The sequence below is a fragment of the Euleptes europaea genome, chromosome 16 (assembly GCF_029931775.1).
Source record: "Euleptes europaea isolate rEulEur1 chromosome 16, rEulEur1.hap1, whole genome shotgun sequence".
Classification (NCBI taxonomy): Eukaryota; Metazoa; Chordata; class Lepidosauria; order Squamata; family Sphaerodactylidae; genus Euleptes; species Euleptes europaea.
Window position 1 is genome coordinate 2,013,187 of NC_079327.1, and position 22,659 is coordinate 2,035,845.

At 47.3% G+C, this 22,659-nt stretch overlaps 1 protein-coding gene across 2 annotated transcripts; it reads left to right on the forward strand.

The window, feature by feature from the left end:
* The first annotated feature begins 1,873 nt into the window (after positions 1-1,873).
* ELF1 (E74 like ETS transcription factor 1) lies at positions 1,874-22,659 on the forward strand. Of its 2 annotated transcripts, none has more exons than XM_056862096.1 (8): positions 1,874-1,970; positions 9,203-9,377; positions 10,256-10,375; positions 13,640-13,804; positions 14,787-14,870; positions 15,945-16,137; positions 17,568-18,014; positions 22,038-22,659. In XM_056862096.1, the coding sequence occupies exons 1-8, from the start codon at positions 1,899-1,901 to the stop codon at positions 22,657-22,659; spliced, it is 1,878 nt and encodes a 625-aa protein (XP_056718074.1). In that variant the 5' UTR covers positions 1,874-1,898. The 2 variants fall into 2 exon arrangements, with proteins under 2 accessions (XP_056718074.1, XP_056718075.1); XM_056862097.1 differs by having other exon boundaries at positions 10,256-10,363.

Here is a 22,659-nt window from a genome sequence, read left to right on the forward strand (position 1 = left end):
TCAGAAGTGACCATATTCTTTTGCGAAAAGTGATGCCATGCAGAACCTAAGTAGGGTTCAGTTGCTCATTTTGCTTTGAAACCTGAAAATTAATTTTTTAACTAAGTTTAAACAACAGTTGTGGAAATAAAGTTATCCAGCCTTCTGAATTTTAAACACACACACACACAAATATATATATATATGTGTGTGTGTGTGTGTGTGTGTGGTGAAGTCTGGTGGTCTGAATACGTGACTTTTAAGCTTCTAATATAGTTTTGGTATGTTAAAATATGGCTATCTAGGGCCCGAACAGCCCCAGAAATCTATGCATTTTGCCACTGGGGAGAATGGCAAACCTGGAGAACATTTATCTCACTTCAGAGAGAGATAAGCATGGGGTCGAAAAATACCCCATTATACAAAAACATTAGAAATCATTAATTTTAGGTGTTTTCCTTTAAAGTTCATGAGTTTGTTAGTTTAACATCTTAGGTTCCAAACTGAGTTTTCTTGTTTCAGATTGTAAAAAAAAGGGGCTTTGTCAAGGAACCATGCCAGATCGAGTTCTTCAATATGCAAAAGGGGAAGGGTGAACCTACACAAAAGAAACGTTATGCCTCTTGTCCAAGTGTGTTTTCAAGCTCTAGATGTCAAACAGAATGGTTTCTGTCACTGCAATGTTTTTGTGGGGACATTTCTACCCCAGATTCTATGGAATTTGACCTTGGGTTATAAATATGCCCCGGAATCATAGAATCTTAGAGTGGGAAGGGACCACAAGGGTCATCTAGTCCAACCCCCTGCACAGTGCAGGGAATTCACAGCTACCTCCCCTCCCACGCCTCCAGTGACCACACCTCCATGCCCAGAAGATGGTAAAAAAAAAACTTCCAGGATCCCTGGCCAAATATGATATATGCATTATTTTATAGACAGTCAGAGGATTAAGAGAGTTGCCAGTATCAATATAGAGAACAGTACAGGTCCTCTCTCCATTACATAAACATTAGGCTTTTTATAAATGCTGCTTAGACTTATAGACTTTTTATTCAAAGTAGGTGATAATTGTAATAAAGCTTGTCGTTAAAGCTTCTCTAATTTCACCCAACTTCATACGTTGTGGAGTCGAGTGCATACCCCCACTCGTTCTCATTCTTAGCACATTTCTGTTTATCCAGTTCTGTAGTGTGCAGTTCTTTGCATGTCTCGTTTGCCATGACGTGGTCAGTGTTTCCTTCCTGCTGCTTACAAGCCGGTGGTGGAGATAACAATGCACTCAGGCTGCATTTACAGAGCGGAGGGGAAAATGCCCAAGTGCCTGCCTTGTTGAGATGCTGCAGTGAGCTTTTCTGCATCTTCAGAAGATTGCTTATCTTTAGTGTGTGTGTCAGAAGGGTGGCCAATTGGGACATTTGTCAAAACAGGCAAGGCAGAAACTTTGCAAATGGTATCTGTCAAGAAAGGGCGACAATATACCACATGAATGCGATACCATTTGACATAGCCGATGACTTCATTTTGACTGCTTTGGAGCTGGGTGCTGCGTGTTTGCTAACTACTAAAATCCGTGCTGCAGAGTTGGTAAGAAATTAATCATTTGCGGCTGGCTGTTTTAAGTAATGCTTCTAAGCTCCCAGAATAAAAGGGATGGCAGAACTTGTTATCAGTTATACTGATTTTTATTTTATGACCGCTACTGAATTATTTTGTTTTTATTTTTCAGGAGTTTCGAGGTGAGAAAAATACTTAAGGAAGAAGTTTGTATTGTTCGTCAAGACGGAAAATCTAGGGAAGCTGGTCGCCTAAGAATTCTCCATTTGGGCACCTGGCTGAACTCTTGGTGATAACCTTCGTGCCTTTGCCCCAAAGAAGCATTTTTCTTCTCATGCAGAACTGAGACCTTGGAATGCTTTATTATGGCAGCAGTAGTACAGCAGAATGACCTGATGTTTGAGTTTGCCAGTAATGTCATGGAGAATGAACAGCAGGTAAGGAAAAACAGAAGGAACCCTGTCTGAATTGCTTCCTGGTTGTCCTGCATCTTTGTGAGCAAAGTAGAATTTAATTGACGTGGGATCTTTAAGGAGTGGCAGAAGCCTCTCTCTTTTTCCAAGTAGTGGGAATCCAGGGGAACTTTTGGCATCACTTACTTATGGAAGGGAAAGCGTTGGAGACTTACGCAATAATTGGTTTGCTGACATATGTTTGAGTCAGGCAGGTGTTTTAAGAATGCATGTAAATAAGCAGACAGTACCTGCTCGATTGCTGTTAAGTCGGCTGCGACTTGACAGAACCTTACACACACCTGTTACAAAGCAGTGTCAGTTCAGCATTCCAAAATCCAAATTCGCAGTTAGTACCTTAAATACTGTTTTCACCTTTCTAGTGCATGGAGGACATTAATTCATAGGGTCACCATGAGTCAGAAGCGACTTGACGGCACTTAACACACACAGAGCGCATGCACTCTGATAGAATCATAGAGTTGGAAGGGACCACCAGGGTCATGTAGTCCAACACCCTGCACAATGCAGGAAATTCACAACTGCCTCCCCCCCCCACACCCGCCACAGTGACCCCTACTCCATGCCCACAAGATGGCCAAGGTGCCCTCCCTCTCGTGAACTGCCTGAGGTCATAGAATCAGCATTGCTGACAGATGGCCATCTAACCTCTTCTTAAAAACCTAAATAAACAGGCAGTACCTGCTCGATCACTGTTAAGTTGGCTGCGACTTGACAGAACCTTACACACACCTGTTACAAAGCAGTGTCAGTTCAGCATTCCAAAATCCAAATTTGCGCTTAGTACCTTAAATACCAGATGGCTCCGTTTTCCCCTTTCTAGTGCATACACTCTGATCAGGCAAAACCGGTTTGATCTCACAGCCCTGGTAGGTACCTCTGATTCAAGGTGATTGAAGGATTGTGATTTGAAGGGCCATCTCCTTCCATATGTCCCCGTGTGCTAACGACAGTTGTCAGGGAGCCATCTGCAGGGTGTCCCACCACTTGGGGTAGCCTGCCTAGCCTGGAATAGAGCCAGGGCCTTTTCCGTCGTGGCTCCTGCTCTGTAGAATGGGCTCCCTGAAGAGGTGAGCCCCCCCCCCTTTGGAGATCTTCAGAAGGCGCTGCAAGGCCTGCCTGTTTGCCCGGGCTTTTGAGGGGTTTTTAATGGCAGGCATCTTTAAAGCGGGGGGGGGGGAGAGATTTGGGGTCGGCTACTTTATTTTTGGTTTCAGCTGGGGATGTTTTAACTATTAAAACGTGGTGCAGTGGTTAAGAGCGATGGTTTGGAGCGGTGGACTCTGATCTGGAGAATCGGGATTGATTCCGCACTCCTCCACCTGAGCGGCGGATGCTAATCTGGTGAACTGAAATTGTTTCCCCACTCCTCCACATGAAGCCAGCTGGGTGACCTTGGGCTAGTCACAGCTCTCTCAGCCCCACCTACCTCACAGGATGTCTGTTGTGGGGAGGGGAAGGGAAGGTGATTGTAAGCCGGTTTGAGTCTTCCTTAAGTGGTAGAGAAAGTCGTCATATAAAAACCAACTCTTCTTCTATTATTGTAAGCCGCCTTGAACCACGAGGAAAAGCAGGATATAAATGTTTTAATAAATAAAGGTGCATTCCAGAGGTGACTTGGGAGATGGGGCAGTCACCTTCCCATGAACTAAGCTGTTTTCGTATGTCTTCAGCAATTAGGCTTTCCCAGAGCCTAGAGAGCGACCTCTTACTTTGCATGATGTTTCCACGTGGTTACCGCAGAGGGGAACAAGAATCTTCAGTTAGTGGTAGTATTTCAGGCCTTTCCGCCTTATCAGCTTATATTGCAATCTGCACACAAGTGTTGCTTGCTTACTTTGCTTGCGTATGTGAAACTGGGGTGCCGTTTGTCAACGAGGTGTCTTCATTTTGTGGGATATAGAATCATAGAATCATAGAGTTGGAAGGGACCACCAGGGTCATCTAGTCCAACTCACTGCACAATGCAGGAAATTCACAACTACCTCCCCCCCACACCCCCAGTGACACCCCCCCCACTCCATGCCCAGAAGATGGCCATGGTGCCCTCCCTCTCATTATCTGCCTAAGGTCATAGAATCAGCATTGCTGACAGATGGCCATCTAGCCTCTGATTAAAAACCTCCAGGGAAGGAGGTTTTGCCCAGCTTCGGACGGCAGCGTGTTGCTGCGAATACACTGTTCTTTTCTTCTCCCTGGCAGTTTGCATTTGCTGTCGAGAAGGTGGCTGGTTGTGCAAGCGTCGAGGCGCCTACTGGGCAGGGCCCGTGATGGCATGACTCATGACTCCCCCCGCCCCTCTGGCTCATGCGCCGTGGTGACCCAGGGTTCAGACTGCGGAGAAGGGAGGGGCAGGCAAGCCGAGACCGGCTAGTCCCGAGGCGACCGTGGGCAAGCCCTGCGTCGTTTTATTGGGAAATTTAATAGTTGTTAACTGTTGTCAGCTAGGCTGAAAAGCAGGCCACGATTGTCAAAATAAATCCTCAACCACAACCTTTTGCCGTAGCTGGGCTGGCCCCTTCCGTGAACTTCAGGAATTGTTTGCATCCACTTCCACGTTTACTCATCCTTGCATGCGCTGGTGTGCTTTCTCTAGCACTTGGTGTTTTTTGTATTTTTTAAGTAGGTTAGTGCAGAGTAAACCGAAAGTATTTTCCACATCCTGTTCTGTGTTGGCTAAACTGAAGTCACAACCATGATTCCTTCAGGAAATGACAGCGGTGCCATCTTATGAAAAATATCTGATCGCGTTCTTGCTCTTCTTCTAGCCTGACTATTTATTTGTAAAAGAGAGAAGGTGGTGGAAAGGAAACAGGTCTATCTGCCATCTGTCTTCTCTTCCTTTGCACCTCTTGCACGTGTCCTGCAATGGGAGGGTAATTATACCTTGTGACGATTACTGAGAAATACAACTGAAGTGCTCTGAACACTCAAAGTTATATATAAATGCAAAGGAGTATTATTAGAAGTGTGGTAACCGTTTGCTGCAACATTTGGTGCTTCTGAGGTTTTCGGGTAACGATTCCTATCAGTCACTCTTGCTGCCTTAAGGAACACATGAAGCTGCCTTTTACTGAATCAGACCCTTGGTCCATCGAAGTCAGTATTGTCTACTCAGCAGCGGCTCTCCAGGGTCTCAGGCAGAGGTCTTCCACGTCACCTAGTCCCTTTAACTGGAGATTCTGGGAATTAAACCTGGGACCTTCTGCATGACAAGCAGATGCTTTACCACTGAGCCACAGCTCCTGAGCTTAATAGACATGAGCTTAATTTTCAGAATCGCAGACTTAAGGGGTAAAAAACCTAATACTGCACAGAAATGGCCCCTCTTAGTATCCCCATTCTCTGGTGAGTTTCAAATTGCTTAAACGTATGCACACATACAGTTCTGTAACCATGCATCGATTGGAGGTGATTCCTCTTTCATTAGTCACCGTGTTCCACAACCCATTTTCTCTGCATTGGAGTTTAAGGGGACTTCTCTAAAATAAATGTGCTTCCAAAGGAGAGCAGGTGACTTCTCTGGAATATCTCTGTGCTTTGTACCTGATTATTGGTGCAATGCTAAGCAGGTCTACTTGTTAGGAAGTGCATTGTTATCTTGGCAGGTACGTAGCACCCCTGGAGGGTTCCCAGTGCTTCACATGTATTATTTTTGTAATATTTACAACAAGCTTGTCTAGTAGACTAATGTCATTCCCTTATTGCTGATGCCAGAGGGTGGCTTTTTTAAGGCTACCTAATGCCATCCTGGGTGGTATCGAATTAGAACTGTGAACTTCCAAGTTCATGTTCTTTTTATCTACTAGGTTCTTATTATCTACCAGGTTATTGCCTATGGCAAAAGGCCATTAACAAAAATTAGGCCAACCGGATTGGTTTCCCCACTCCTACACATGAAGCCAGCTGGGTGACCTTGGGCTAGTCACAGCTCTCTTAGAGCTCTCCCAGCCGCACCTACCTCACAGGGTATTTGCTCCTTCCCTTGCCCTCCCCTCAACAGATACTCTGTGAGGTAGGTGGGGCTGGGAGAGCTCTAAGAGAGCTGTGACTTGCCCAAGGTCACCCAGCTGGCTTCATGTGTAGGAGTGGGGAAACCAATCCGGTTGGCCTAATTTTTGTTAATGGCCTAGTAAACCTCAGGATGTGGCATCACCCCATGGGTCAGGAATGACCCGGTGCTTGCACAGGGGACCTTTACCTTTACAATCAAATCAGCCTTCCAGGCTTTTTCTGTGGCACTTATTACTGAACAAACTGTCTAGATTCTTCCTGGGCAGAACAGGGTTTTCTACTTGTTGTTGATATTTGCAGTCTTGGCTGCATTCTAATCTTTGAGCATTAGCTAGACTCTCTTCCCAGAAGTGTGTACGTATTTGGATGCTGTTTGTATTTTTCCCTGATTTATGTACTCGTGATACCAAATTAATAAAGCGAAATAACTTTATTTCCAGTGGTGATGAACAGTGCTGGATCAGTGTTTGAATTCCTGCTCATATGTGGAAATCTATTTCAAATGCATTTCTGTTTGCCATGGCTGAAGTGGAAAGTGGATGGTCGGGTTGGCGAAGAAATTTACAATCTCCCTTTGCAAGTACTACCTCGTCTGGGATCAGTCCTGATCTTCCTGAGCCAAGAGGAAGAAGATATAAAATATAGCCATTTGATATTCTTTAGGTATGATCATCTAAAAAAAGTAAAGGTAGTCCCCTGTGTAAGCACCAGGTCATTCCTGACCCATGGGGTGACGTCACATCCCGACATTTACTGGGCAGACTTTGTTTACAGGGTGGTTTGCCAGTGCCTCCCCCAGTCATCTTCCCTTTACCCCCAGCAAGCTGGGTACTCATTTTACCCACCTCGGAAGGATGGAAGGCTGAGTCCACCTTGAGCCGGCTACCTGAAACTGTCTCCAGTCGGGATCGAACTCAGGTCGTGAGCAGAGGTTGAACTGCAGTACTGCAGCTTAACACTCTGCGCCACGGGGCCCTTATGTGTTCATCTAGAAGATGGTAAAGCTTTTGTTCTACACTGGCCAGTCCATCTGCATAACTAAGCTCTGTGCCTGGGGTTTGATGACTTAATCCTGGCATACCTTTTTTTCTTTGTCAGCTGCAAGCCTGCAGCAGGTCCCAGCTCATGAACAGAGTGCGGTCCCAATTATTGGGTCGTCGGGGTGAATTCTAGGGTGGAGGGCATTTCTCCACCATCACCATAGTGAGAAATGGACTCAGCGTGTTTGGGGGGACAAGGAATGGGGAGGGGCCGTGGCTCAGTGGTAGAACATCTGCTTGGCATGCAGAAGGTCCCAGGTTCAGTCCCCGGCATCTCCAGTTAAAGGGACTAGGCAGGTAGCTGATGTGAAAGACCTCTACCTGAGACCCTGGAGAGCAGCTGCTGGTCTGAGTAGACGATACTGACCTTGATAGACCAAGGGTCTGATTCAGTGTAAGGCAGCTTCATGTGTTCATTTGTCCCTTCCAACTCTGTGTTTTTATGTTGTCCAGTATGTATTTCCCCCCTCTTTATATCCCTGAAGCCATTGCTTGGCAGGTTTACTCTTGTGTCAGTTCCTTTTTTGTTCAGGAGTAGATCACTGGGAGTTGCAAGACATATTGCCCAGTACATGGCTTGTCAGCAGAAAATATTAGTTTAAAAAGAACTGTACTTCTGAGAACCATGTGATCCATATGTGGAAAGTCTGAACATATTGGCTTGGATCTTACCTTGGATTTCTGCAGATGCGAGAGTGATTTTTTGTTGATAGCCTTCCTGTTACAGGCTGTTCCTGGGATTGACTGTGCCCAGGACTTGGTGGGTTTTTTTGGGTGGTGGTGGTGGTGGCAGGCTGCTGTGGGAAGTGGGAATTCATGCTGGCAGTATAAGAAAACTTACTTAGGATCCAAGATGTTGCATTAGGGAGAGGGACTATGAGTGTTGTTTATAATGGTAATACTCGTGCAAATGTGGGCTGAAACCAGTCTTCCCTTGGTGGCTTTTTACTGACTAGATTTCTAGTGGCCCCGGAATTCATGTTCAGTTTACAAAGCAACAGCACAGATTCCGGATCTTGGAAAGCTTAATGCAGGAATGGATTGTGTTACGGCACACTTTGGCTTAAGGACACCTTATAAAGAATCCGAGCGTGGTGATCCACCAGAGGTTAGCTAGTGATCTGCCAGTGGATTGTGATCTACCTCTTGTTTGCTTTTGCTGGGGAGGAGGTATCAAAAATTTTCAGACGCTTGTAGCTCCTGAAGATTTGTGTATAGTGTTTTATTTGGGGGGAAATCCACTGGTCTGTGGAATCAGGCTATGTATCGAGTAGATGCTACTCAGTTTAGGACTGCATTAATCACACGCAGTTGTAAATAATAGAAGTGAGCCGGAGTCCAGTAGCACCTTAAAGAATAACAAAATTTCTTGCAGGGTATGAGCTTTCGTGAACCACAGCTCACTTCTTCAGGAGTTGTAAATAAAACTTGTGTTCAGCTGCCGCCTAACAGATGAATGTGAGGGGGCCAGGCGCACCTCTCTGGGGAGGTTGTTCCATAATCGTGGGGCTGCCACTGAACAGCCCCTCTCTCGTGTACCCGCCAACCGAGCTTCTTCGATTGGTGAGACGGTCGGGAGGGGCCTCCCCCTGTGATCTTAATTCCCCGGGCAGGAATGTGTGGGAGAAGATGGCCCTTTAAGATACCCTGGTCCCAAGTCACGTAGGGCTTTAAACGTTAAAACCTACACTTTGAATTGGACTTGAGAGGGAATCGACAGCTGCTGTAATTGCTGTAGAAATTGGGTTAGTTGTGCAGGCCTTTGCGGTGTGATGATATTTGGGGTATTGCTTCTTTTTTTCTTCCCTGGGTTTTGAAAGCTGCCTTGAGCTATGGGGAGAGGTAGGGTACAAATATACAAGTACAGAACGGAGCCTGAAAACCAGAGAGAGTTTGTCTGAAGCCTCTTGGCTGAAGTGAGTTTTGAATCTGAACACCCCCAGTTCTCAGCTCAGTCTCTCGGGCCTTAAGCTGTCAAAATTGGAAAGCACCAAAAAATAAAAAAAACAAACTTGCCAAAACCAAAACGAAACCAGAACTATTGTACATCGATAAATGGTGAGTAGGTGCGATTCATGTTGGGTTTCAGATCAGTAGCTCCAGAATGACTTGATTCCCCCCCCCCCTGTCCTTATTTAACAGCTGGGCGATCCTTCTATCTTTCCTGCGGTGATTGTGGAACATGTGCCAAGTGCTGATCTCCTGAACAATTACTCGGGTTTATCCTGTGTGGCTGAACACAATGTGATGATAACGGATAATTCACTGGATGTCGCAGAAGAAGAAATCATAGAAGACGATGATATTACCCTCACAGGTTAGCTACAGGAGCATTTTTAGACATGGGTGTTTGAGCCCCTTTTGGCATCCTTTCTGGTCTTCCCTCTCTTTGGTGTAGCAGCCTCTGGAGGCAGGACTGGAACTGTTGTTTGCCAGTTCAGACACCTTGACACCCCCCTCCCTCTCTCCCTCCCTCCCTCCCTCCCTCCCTCTCTCTCTCTCCCCCTCCCAAAATCTCCAGAAATTTCCCAACCCAAAGCTGGCATCCCTGCTCTGTATAGCAACCCCAGTCTTTCTTGCTGTTCTCCCATCCTGGTAGGAGGAGAGGGCTATTCATGGCTACTAGTTATAAGAACATAAGAAAGGCCCTGCTGGATCAGACCGAGGCCCATCAAGTCCAGCATTCTGTTCACACAGAGGCCAACCAGGTGCCTCTAGGAAGCCCACAAACAAGACGACTGCGGCAGTATCCTGGATGTGTTCCACAGCACCTAATATAATAGGCATGCTCCTCTGATCATGGAGAGAATAGGTATGCACTATGACTAGTGTTCATTTTGATTAGTAGCCACAGATAGCCCTATCATCATAAGAACATCAGAAAAGCCCTGTTGGATCAGACCCAGGCCCATCCAGTCCATTCACACAGTGGCCAACCAGGTCCCTCCAGGAAGCCCACAAGCAAGACAACTGCAGCAGCATTGTCCTGCCTGCATTCCACAGCACCTAATATAATAGGCATGCTCCTCTGATCCTGGAGAGAATCAAAATGGATAGTAGTCATGATGCATACCTATTATCTCCAGGATCAGAGGATTTTTATTAGAGGAGTGAAGCTAGAGGTTTGTTTTGTACTGCGCTCTATAGCATTAATGGATTCTCCCTGTTGCCTCTTCCCCCTCCCCCTACTTGCAGTCGAAGCATCCTGTCATAACGGAGATGAAACAATGCAAACCATTGAAGCCGCTGAGGCCCTTCTCAATATGGATTCCCCGGATCCGTTGCTGGATGAGAAACGAACGAGTGAGTCTGACGGTAATAAATCCAAGCAGTATTTATTCTGGTGCAACAGCGACAATGGGAGAAATTACGTGTGGCTGTGATATGAAAGTTGGGTGCTTTGGAAAGGAAATCTGACAAGAGAGGGGAAGAAGATCGAACCGTTTCTGAGTAGGTTCACTTACAGGATGTTCCGCAGAAGGACACGAGCCTGATCTTACCAGTTTCTTAACAGTTCCTGTGGTTCTGATTCTAGAAGGTAAAAGGGTCAGTGTTGTATTCATTTTAGTTAGCCCTCTCCTAATGTTGGCTGCAGGGGAAAAAGAGTCAGAGTGAAGTCCTTTGAAATCCTGTTACTCTCAGTAGGTGAGCCAGCGTGGTGTGGTGGTTAAGAGCGGTAGACTGTAATCTGGAAAACCAGGTTCGATTCCCCACCCTCCACATGAAGCCCGCTGGGTGGCCTTGGGCCAGTCACAGTTCTCTCCGAACTCTCTCAGCCCCACCCACCTCACCAGGTGTCTGTTGTGGGGAGGGGAAGGTGATTGTAAGCTGCTTTGAGACTCCCCTAAAGGGAGATAAACCGGGGTATAAAAACATTCTAAGACAAGAGTCACTGGAAAAGACAATCGTGGTAGGAAAAATTGAAGACCCCCTAGGTCTGCAGAAAAATCTTGGGGGGGGGATCCCCAAACCAGGGGGCTGCCTCTGACCCCCACCGGCCCAGCTGGGCTGGAAAGTGAGCAGGGGAAGAAGATGGGATTCCTCCCCCCCCCCGCGAGTTTCATGGGCCTCTGGGTCTGGGTGCGTTGGCAATAGAGTGGGCCTGGGGTGGTGGGGAGAAAGCCTCGCTGAGCCCTCCCGGAGAGGCTCCGGGTAAGCCCGCAAGTGAACGGGGCTGGGGGGAGGAGGCCTTGGTAGTTGTGATGAGGGGGGAGATAGAATTCCCCCTCCCCGCGAGTTTCGGGGACCCCCACTTGCAAGGTATAGTGTACAATATTTTTAATTTTCTGTTGGCTGCAAGTACAAAAACATTATTTGACTGGAATTTAAATATTTTTGATGTAGATAAGGGGAAGGTTTGGGCTGAAACATTACTCTTGTTTTTAAAAAATGAGTGGTTATTGGAGCATTACCACTTTTAATATCCCAATACCCTCTAGAGGCGTATGAGTCCTGAATAAGGTCTAAATCACTATGCGAGTCGATAGAATACATCTAGTTTTTAATTGCCCTCATTAAGAACACAAGTTCAAAATTTGTCAGCGAATATAGCAAGTTTTCACATTGCCTGCTGGGCACTGTTTGTTCAAGCGTAGATTTTTGGAAATTTGCTTCCTGGCATACAATGAAGCTTTCTCCAATCCATAAATGTACCCCGCTTTAGTTCTAAGCTGGGCTGCCGGGGTTCGTTGGACATGGAGAGCTCTAAAAATCTGATCATGGGTGATCTCCATAGAATTCACGTTTTCAGTAATTCTGACCCATAAGTAATTTGGCCTATAGCCTTCCCCACAAAATATTCTGTCACTGAGGAATCCAAATTCCCAGCCCTTTTCTCTGACGAATTTAGAATGGCATGCAATATTGCAAGACATTTATTTTTAAAGGCAGCTGAATGTTTCTTCCAGGAAACTCGTTCCTGGAGAGAATCCCTAAATATTTAAAAAGCGCTGCGTGTTCATCAGTTAACCATTTATGCTGAGTGAATCGTTTTACTAATAGGATCGTATTGTTAGAAATAGAGACTCCGGAAAAGTCAAGGTGTCTCATTACTAACAAAAGTTGAACAAGAAGGGCACCGATAAATGTTGGGGGAGTTGGCATTTTTGTTGACAGCGGACGACTACTTTCAGTTGAGAACGGAGGTCTGCATTTGTATTCTTCCGTCTAATCATAAGAGTCTTATAACCACTTATAACCATAGCTCTGATGTTTGAGTTTCTTTACTTAGTGATGGTGGCATACTGTGAAACGTTGGTTGATAACGTTACATATTTGGAAACAGGCTATTCTTTCTCAATAATGTGATTTGGGTCAGCCCAGACTTTCAGTTCACTGAGGAGAAACATAGCACACATATTGGATGTTACAGAAAGCACGCTTTTGGGTGATTAATTGTTAGAAGTGTTCTTACTTGTCTATCTTGTATGTGGGAACTACAATTCCCAACCTGATGGAAATTTACCAGTATACTTAATATCAGAGAAAAGTGTGCCTAAGATTGGAGCCCACAAACTTGGATCTGTCTTAAAGAGTTCAGGCAGTAACATATTTGTGTGTTGGTTCTTGTAGATTATCCGGGCTGTGTGACCGTGATCTTGGTATTTTCTTTCCTGACGTTTCGCCAGCAGCTGTGGCAGGCATCTTCAGAGGAGTAACACTGAAGGACAGTATCTCTCACTGTCTTCAGTGTTACTCCTCTAAAGATGCCTGCCACAGCTGCTGGCGAAACGTCAGGAAAGAAAATACCAAGACCACGGTCACACAGCCCGGATAACCTACAAGAACCAATGAACTCTGACCGTGAAAGCCTTCGACAATATTTGTGTGTATGTGTGTGCGTGTGTGGGGGGGTCCTTGGGCTTTCCTATTTGCCAGTTGTTCAAAAAAGTGTAAGAATTTTGTTAAATGTTATTAGTAGCCTAACAGGAGTATTACTTGAGTCCTCTATGCTCAAGGGCAGATGAGCTGTCTTGGGGCGAAGGGACACATTAACCATCAAATTCGCAGATTCTATCACCGTATGATTTTCTAGATCAAAGGAGATATCTGTCCTTCACTTGAAAAATGCATCTGCTGTAGAACATGTGCCACTAGTTTCCAAAATCTGCATTCATCCTTTCTATAACACCAAGTCCAAATCTGTCCAGAGCTTGTCACATGAACACATGAAGCTGCCTTATATTGAATCAGACCCTCGGTCTGTCAAAGTCAGTATTGTCTACTCAGACCAGCAGCGGCTCTCCAGGGTCTCAGGCAGAGGTCTTTCGCATCACCTACTTGCCTAGTGCTTTTAACTGGAGATGCTGGGGATTGAACCTGGGACCTTCTGCATGCCAAGCAGACGCTCTACAACTGAGCCACAGCCCCTCCTTGTCGATCGTCTGTCTTCTACGTTTTAAGAGAAACAGTAAACTACATGTACAAAATATAATGTCTTGAGATACTGTGGTATTAGCATTTTAGTTGATTTCTTGGGTACGCATTCAAATTCAGTAAGACTATCTTGGTTGTAACTTGATTGCTCCCAGCTCTTCCAGAACCTTTAAAGTGTTTTGTGCCTCTGCTGTTTTTCTGAAGCACACATTTTTGGTGGAGAGGAGGATGACCTTGACGTAGCCCCCATTACTCATGTTTCGGTCACCCTGGACGGGATTCCGGAAGTGGTGGAGGTTCACCAGATCCAAGACTCGCATGGTGAATTGCCTAACACTCTAGTGCTTGAGCAGCCAAAAAAGAAGAAAGGTAAGGAAATGTGGGTGCGCTCTGAGCAGCTATCCTGAAGTTCATTTTCTGCCGGTGTGTGTTTTTGAACTACACTGTAGAAGCACAAACACCTGTTGCGTTTACTCCAGGGCCTGCTTTGTGTGTGTGTGTGTTAAGTGCAGTCAAGTCGCTTCCGACTCATGGTGACCCTGTGAATTAATGTCCTCCAAAATGTCCTATCTTTGACAGCCTTGCTCAGATCTTGCAAATTGAGGGCTGTGGCTTCCTTTATTGAGTCAATCCATCTCTTGTTGGGTCTTCCTCTTTTTCTGCTGCCCTCAACTTTTCCTAGCATGACGGTCTTTTCTAGTGACTCTTGTCTTCTCATAATGTTTTATACATGCAGTAAAAGGAGGTTGTACAGTGTATTGCAAGCTTGGGGATATTATTTGAATGCTTCCCCATCTAAAAAATCTAAACAAAATGTTGTGTAAGCATGTGGGAAAATGAGGAATCTAGGAGGGATGTCCTAATACAGCCTGCTATGTCATAGGAGAGCCAGCGTGGTGTAGTGGTTAAGAGCGGTGGACTCCAATCTGATGAACCGGGTTTGTTTTCCCACTCCTCCACACGAAGCCAGCTGGGTGACCTTGGGCCAGTCACAGTTCTCTCTGAACTCTCTCAGCCCTACCAACCTCACAAGGTGCCTGTTGTGGGGAGAGGAAGGAAAGGTGATTGTAAGCTGCTTTGAGACTCCTTAAAGGTAGAGAAAATCAGGGTATAAAAACCAACTCTTCTATCATCTATCTACCCATCTGTCTGATAACACTTATTTTATTTTTAGATAATTTAATATTTGAGGTTAATCCTTGCAATGCAGTTGGATGAGAAAAGCACTGGAAAGTTGTGCTGAATCTGGTGTGGTTGCTCAGATTCTTGAATGGAGGGGGAAGAGAGTGTTGAATGAACACTCTGTCTCTGTTCACAGCAGTGTTTTTGCTTTCTTCCCCTCCTCCCCCAGGAAAGAAAGCCAAACCTGCCCGTCCAGAATCCCCTACGCTGACTCCAAACATATCTGTGAAGAAGAAGAACAAGGATGGGAAGGGTAAGTGTGGGCAGTGCAGGCAGAGGGTCTGCCATGGTATAGTGGTTAAGAGCAGTGGTTTGGAGTGGTAGACTCTGATCTGGAGAACCGGATTTGATTCCTCACTCCTCCACATGAGCGACGGACACTAATCTGGTGAACTGGATTTGTTTTCACACTCCTCCACATGAAGCCAGCTGGGTGCCCTTGAGCTACTCAAAGCTCTCTTAGAGCTGTCTCAGCCCTACCTAGCTCACAGGGTGTCTGTTGTGGGGAAGGGAAGGTGATTGTAAGCCAGTTGGATTCTTCCTTAAGTAGTAGAGAAAGTCAGCATATAAAAACCAACTCTTCTTCGTCTCCTTCAGCATGGCAGCTTCATTCTGATTGTGGAGCGGGGAGGAAATAAGATGAGTTTCTTTCCTAGAAGTTCATTTCACACCCACACATCCTTTAAAAGAGTAAGCTGCTACGACATGGGTGGTCTCACATTTTTGATTCCCGACTATTACCGCTGATGTAGACGTTATAGGCCAGGGGTCCCCAATCTTTTTGAGCCTGTGGGTACATTAGGAATTTGGAAAGGGGGTGGTGAGTACCATCCCAAAATGGCTTCCAGAAAGGAGGTAAAGCCCAATCCAAAATGGCAGGAGGCGGAACCAAACAGAATACCTGTCCCTTCACAAACAGAATACCTGCCCCTGTGGTGGTTTGGAGCAGTGGACTTTAATCTGGAGAACCGGGTTTGATTCCCCACTCCTCCACAGGAGTGGTGGAGGCTAATCTGGGTGAAGTCAATTTGTTTCCCCACTCCTGCACACGGAGGCAGCTGGGTGACCTTGGGCTAGTCACACTCTCTCAGCCCCACCTACCTCACAGGAAGTCTGTTGTGGGGAGGTGAGGAGAAGGTGATTGTAAGCTGGTTTGAGCCTTCCTTAAGTGGTAGAGAAAGTCGGCATATAAACACCAACTCTTCTTTTTCTATTGAAGAAGTCAATGAAAGGTTGGCGCCTCTTTAAAAAGTTATGCTTGGCTATTTATTTATTTTTTTCATTGCATGGGGTGTTCAGTTTCTGAAAGGCTCTTCATTTATTTCAGGAAACACCATTTATCTCTGGGAGTTCCTACTAGCACTACTTCAGGACAAAGCTACGTGCCCTAAATATATCAAATGGACTCAAAGAGAGAAGGGCATTTTTAAGCTAGTAGATTCCAAGGCCGTGTCCAGGCTGTGGGGGAAGCACAAAAACAAGCCTGATATGAATTACGAAACCATGGGCAGAGCTCTCAGGTATGTGAGTTCAAGAAAACCACTAAAATTTATCAAAATATTGAATATGCTTCCTGTGATTTGAGCCCCAAACCACCTGTGGGCTGCCTTCCATAATACGTTAGAAAACTGCCCAGATACTTATAGCCTCCGTTCTGTTGCCGAAGTACGGTGGAATCTGCTCTTTATTGTAAAGACATATGTGGCCATGACTGATTTCTTGTTAACGTTAAACTAGTTGTTTAAAATCTTTGGGCAGGGCCTTTTTTTCTGAAATATGTAGATACGTTTCTTGATGTGACTGGTGGGAGAGCCAGCGTGGTATAGTGGTTAAGAGTGGTGGTCTCTAATCTGGCAAACTGGGTTTGATTCCTCACTCCTCCACTTGAGCGACGGAGGCTAATCTGGTGAACCGGCTTGGTTCCCCCACTCCTCCATAGGAAGCCAGCTGGGTGACCTTGGGTTAATCACAGATCTCTTAGAGCTCTCTCAGCCCCACCTACCTCACAGGGTGTCTGTTGAGGGGAAGGGAAGGTGATTGTAAGCCGGTTTGAGTCTTCCTTAAGTAGTAGAGAAAGTAAGCAGATAAAAACCATCTCTTCTTCTTCTTTGATGGGAGTATTTTCCCCTGCTTCTCCCTTTTCTCGGTTCTTTTTGTAATTGGAATTTCTCTGCCTGCTTTACTCACCAAACGCGAAGGCCAGAGAATGTGATAGGAAAGACAGACTTTTCACACACACTTTCCCCAAACATCACATTAAACATGTACCAGTAAAACATTCAGTTTATTGTACTTACAAGAGAATATAAAGCAAAGAAGAAAAACAACAATGTTTAGGAATATATAAGACAGAACTTCAGAAACCCACACACAATTGACACACCAACAAACAATTATCAGAGCGCTCTGAGGTCGTTCCAAAGAAGAGAGATGGCAACCGTGGAACCTGGTCTCTCCCTAAGAAGGACGAAGACTGGATAACTGGACTAGCCTTTTATAGCTTAAACCGAGAGAGAGGGTCTCAAATGGCCACCTCCTTTCAAATTCTTCAGGAGATGCATTTTCACAAATCATGGCTATAAGTTGTTTGGAAATATCCTGTTCCATAATAAGTTTCCCATGTCCAGGTCTCTGATAAATCTTGTTCTGTCTGTCAACCAGTGTATGGAAAACAATCCCCCCCCCCCATAAGCAGACAATTTGTTGCCTGTTCAAGTGACCTTGCTATCACAAACAAAGTTTGGGGCATCCGATGTGTTCTGGGTGATTAACTCCAAGTAATGCAATCTCCTATGCCCTTTAAGGTTGGGATCCTAATTGGAGCTGGGGTCAGCTAAAAGTCAGTTCTTCATATGGCTTCTAAGCTACAGATTAATAAAATTGGTTCTTCTTAAACCAAACTAATGTTTAACATAAAAAATTCTCGCCACATTCTTCCTACTTGAAACAGATATTATTACCAAAGAGGCATCCTGGCAAAAGTCGAAGGGCAGCGTTTGGTGTACCAGTTCAAAGATATGCCAAAAGATCTCGTCTACATAGACGACGAGGAATCAAATTCGAGCATGGACTCTCCGGACGCAACGTTGCTTTCAACGCCTGAGGCCAATAGAAACCAAGCGGGCAGATCCAGAGCGTCTTCTAATGCAGGAACCCGAGGGGGCCCCGCTGCTGTTCTAAAGATACCGGGGAACTCCAGGTCTACGAAACTTAAGCAGCCGGTGGAATCCGCTCCACAGCAGCTGCCATCCCTGAGGACAATGCAGTCCGCTCAGTCAGTACACCCAACGCAGCTTTATCGGACAGTTCAATTAATGCAGTCCCTTCCGGAAGGACACACCGCTCTGACCAGTAACATGCAAGAGGAGACCGTGAACCCTTCTGCTCAGAACATAAGGTAAGAGCTCCAGGCATTTCACTGCCTTGGTTCGTCCCGTCTAGTCCAGCCGGCTTCCATGCTACCTCTGGCCTCCTCTTCCAAACCAGCGCAGCCAGCCCTGAAGGCCCTGTTGGGCTTCTGAAACCCCTTGCGAAATTTCGAGTCGGGGCACCATTTCGATTGCTCTGGCGACCCTGCCCAGTTATCACAGTTCCTCAGGCAACTAAAACAATGGCCAAATTCTTTGCAAGAGGGTGGAATCTTGCAAAAGTCAGGGAGGTCCGACAGGACATTGATGGCTTGCTGAGCTGGTTTTAAAGAGGCCTGAGGAAGAATGGAGAGGCCAGGCTGCTCCCTCCGCTGGGTGAGAGTTGGGGCGAGGCAGAGGAAGCCAGAGGCGGTGGCGGCAGCAGCATCAGGGGGGTCCCTGGATAGCAAGAGGTGGGGCCCTCGGGAGGTTGCTCTCCTCCATAACCCACCCCTGAAGAACTGTCTCAATCGTTCTCCTTCTAGAGCTGGTTGTGGCTCGAGAGTCAAAACAGGAAGCAGTTATGGATACAGGAGCAAAAGATATGAGGAGCAAAAGATGTGAGGCCCTGGTTGCTGCTGACTTTTACAATATGGTCTGCTGACTAGGAAATATTCTGACTGGGCTAAGAAAAGAAGGATATAACTAGCTCCCAAGAGGAGAATGAAAGACTTCCAGCAGCAGAGCACAGCATAAAATCATAGAGTGGGAAGGGGCCCTACAGGCCATCTAGTCCAACCCCCTGCTCAATGCAGGATCAGCCTAGAGCATCCCTGACAAGTGCTTGTCCAGCCTCTGCTTAAAGACTGCCAGGGAGGGGGAGCTCACCACCACCCTAGGTAGCTGATTTCACTGCCAAACAACTCTTACTGTAAATCCACTCACTTTTACCCCCACTTCACATGTTAATGGATTCATGCATAATTAGTCCACTTAAGGCCGTGTTTAGACAAGGGGAGATCTAATCTGGTCACAGATCTCCCACGGGGCCTTGTCTATATGTGGCTTGGTTTTTCATTTTCGTATTTACCCACAGTGTCCATTATGTAACAAGAATCGGTAGCGACTGGGTCTCAACTAAAAGTTTGATTTGCATACCTCTGCCATTATTATTTTATAGTCCGTGAATTGAGACTGAATAATATTGATTTGCCTGAGGCCGCTAATGAATTGAGGGCTGTAATACTGTTTGCACACAAATACCCAACTGGGGGCAGGGATCCGCATCTATGAAACGGAGCTCATGTTTTGCATGCAGAAGATTCCAAGTTCAGTTCCCGCCATCTCCAGTAAAGATGACCTTGGACACCAAGGCTGGGGCAGACCCGTGCTGATGATAGTGGACAGTAGAGGAGGAAGAGTTGGTTTTTATATGCTGACTTCCTCTACCACTTAAGGTAGAATCATACCGGCTCACAATCACCTTCCCTTCCCCTCCCCGCAACAGACACCCTGGGGAGGTAGGTGGGGCTGAGAGAGTGTGACTAGCCCAAGGTCACCCAGCTGGCTTCATCCCTTCCCCCTGTATCACCTCCCCACATTATTTCCCCTTTCCCTGCCCCATTCTCCCCTCAGTAATTCACCAACCTATCTTTTATTTGCCGCCCATGTTTAGCTATATTGATTATGTATTTGCTTTTTATACACACACACACACACGCACATAGATATACACACACACATATATACATACATATATATATATATTATTTATTTATTTCTCCGCAGTGGAGAAAAAAGCAATTTACATCATTCTCCCCTCCTTCTTCTTATCCTCACAACAACCCTGGGAGGAAAGGTAGGCTGAAAGCATGTGACTGGCCCTCATCACCTAGTGAGCTTCCATGGCAGGAGTGGGGATTTGAACCTGGGTCTCCCAGAACCTACTCTGAATCTCTAGCTGCTACACCACACTGGCTTTCATACAGTTGAACGGTAACAAGCAGCCAGGTCTAGGTGACCCATGCAAGTACAATGGTATCAAGTCACCCAGTGGTTGCTGCCCCAATTAATCTTCCCTCAAAGGCCAAAACAGAGAGGACCCCTCCTCCACCCCCTCTGCCTTTTACTAGCAGAAACCAAGCCTAGAATCCTGTGATTGCCTAGTAATAGCCACTGAAGGTTTCTGTTTCTTAAAGCTATAGATGCTTTTTATCATTTTGGGGTTTTTTAAATTTAAATTTAAGACTTCAGATTTTTCGCAAACCTGGGGTGTTTTTCACACTTGTAGAAAGATCTTTCTTGTCCGTTCACAGCTCCAATCACCGGATTTAAGTATTCTCAGATTTGGCTGACTTTGCTATTAGAACAGTGGTCGGCAAACTCATTAGTCAACAGAGCCAAATATCAACAGTACAACAACTGAGATTTCTTTTGAGAGCCAAAACGCCTTTTAACAACCATTCATGCACGGGAGGTTTTGCCTTGGATTTGTCGCTCTCTAGATGCACATTTTCCCCATCTGCATTCTCAAAACTCTGCAGGGGGGCTTATTGTTGAGTTTTGAGAATCTGGATGGGGAAAATGTGCATCTGAGTGGCAAATCCAAGGCAAAACCTCCCATTCATAAATGGCCAATAACCCCCCATGCAGAGTTTTGAGAATTTGGATGGGGAAAATGTGCATCTGAGTGGAAAACCCAAGGCAAAACCTCCCGTGCATCAACGGCCATGCACAAATGAGAAGGAGAAAAGCTATCGTCACCTGCACACGCACCCCCCCACACACACACACCCGGTGCCACACGAAGCTGCCTAATACTGAATCAGACCCTCGGTCCATCGAAGTCCAGAACAATGTTCTAAAGCCGCTGGGAGTCCCAACTTGGGGGGGGCGGGAGCCAAGCAGGATGTAAATTTTAAAAAGGGAGGGAGACCTGCATTTGCAAAAGCCCCCCCCCCAAGTGTAAAGCTGTCAATAAAACCCAGGGTGGTTTTATTGACAGTCTTCCACGTGTCTCCCGCCCCCCCACCGCGCCCTTAACGCATTCAAACAAAACTTTCCCAACCCCCCGAAACGTGGCAGCCAACTGCGCCTGACGCCAAACTCCCGCCGGGAGACCCCCCCAGGCCAGGGGTTGGGGGTCTGTCTGCCCTCCCTCCTCTCCTGCTGCCCCCACTTGATCCTGACCCCAGACCGGGAGGGGAGGGTCCAGCAGCGACCTCCTGCAGCCCCCTCGCCCCAGATCTCCCCCCCGCCCCCACTCACCGCGCCTCCTTCCAGCCGGGTCCAGCCATTGTGTGCCACCCCCCACCAGATCGTGCCCCCCCAGCGAAGACAGGAGCCCCCCAACCCCTGGAGAAAGTTGGAGGGGGGCACGGGGCGGCCTCTCCCACCAGATGATCTGGGGGGGGGCACTGCCAGGGCGGGGCGGCGGCTGAGACACTGTAGCGCCGGCCAGCTGCCTCCGCCCGGCTCCCGCATCCTCGCCGTGCACGTGTGAACGCACCGCCATGCCCCGCAGCCACGCCCGGCCAAACGTTCTCTGACTCCACGAGGGAGACTCCGAACCGGAGGGTGGGGCAGAGGGCAGCGCCCCCGGCCCGCTCTTCCCCGCGTCCCCGCCCTGCCCCGCACCTACCTCGGCCGCAGCCGACTCCCCGCGGCTCCTCGCCCTCCGGCTCCAGGGGGCGTGCTTCCTCAGCCCTTCCTCTGGCCAGCCGGCCCGGCCTGCCTGGGCCACTACCCTGCACCTCCCCCCCTGGCGGAGGGACGCAAGCCAGGGGGAGCAGAGGCGAGGCAACAGCCGCCTGCTCGCCCGGCCGCTCGCCCGCCGCCCGCTCGCCGCCTCCACCTGCAGGGAGGAGCTGCCGCCGCCTCCTCCTCGAGAGCCGCACGCAAGGGGCCAAAGAGCCTCATGCGGCTCGGGAGCCGCGGTTTGCCGACCACTGTATTAGAATATATGAGGATGGTATTTAGACTGGCCTTTCATACGGAAGGCTGCCATCTGTTGACCTTTAACGTGTTTAAAGTAGATTAAGAAACTTTACCATCCTCTTTGTTTATTTCACCAGGACCATCCAAGCTCCAGGACAAGTTCCAGTTGTCGTTTCATCCGGGAACCAACAGCTGCATACCGTCACACTCCAGACAGTGCCTCTGACAACGGTCATAGCCAGTGCAGATCCCACCTCAGCAGCAACATCCCAGAAGTTTATCCTTCAGGCCATCCCCACTTCACAGTCCATGACGGTGCTGAAGGATAACGTCGTGCTGCAGTCCCCCAAGCCCGGCTCACCCCCCTCCTCCATCGTCTTGAGCCCCACGCAGGTCCACCAGGTGCTCAGCAGCAACATGCAGACAATTTGCAACGGGACAGTCAACGTGGCTTCTTCTCCATCCTTCGGCGCCGCTGCCCCCGTAGTAACTTTTACACCGAGCGGCTCACAAATGATCGCTCCACCCTCCAACGCTGTGATCACGTCCGTCATTAAAGCCCCGGAAAGTAAACCGACGGTTATTCAAGGGGTGATAAAGTTGGAGCCCGACGACGGCATGCTAGAGGAAGCCAAACACTCAGAACAGAGTTTCCAGCAGCAGCCTTTTGTGGTGATGGTGTCCAGTTCAAACGGGTTTCCCTCCACATTGCATATTAAGCAGGAAAGTGAACAGTTGGATCCAAGTCCCTGTGAGTAA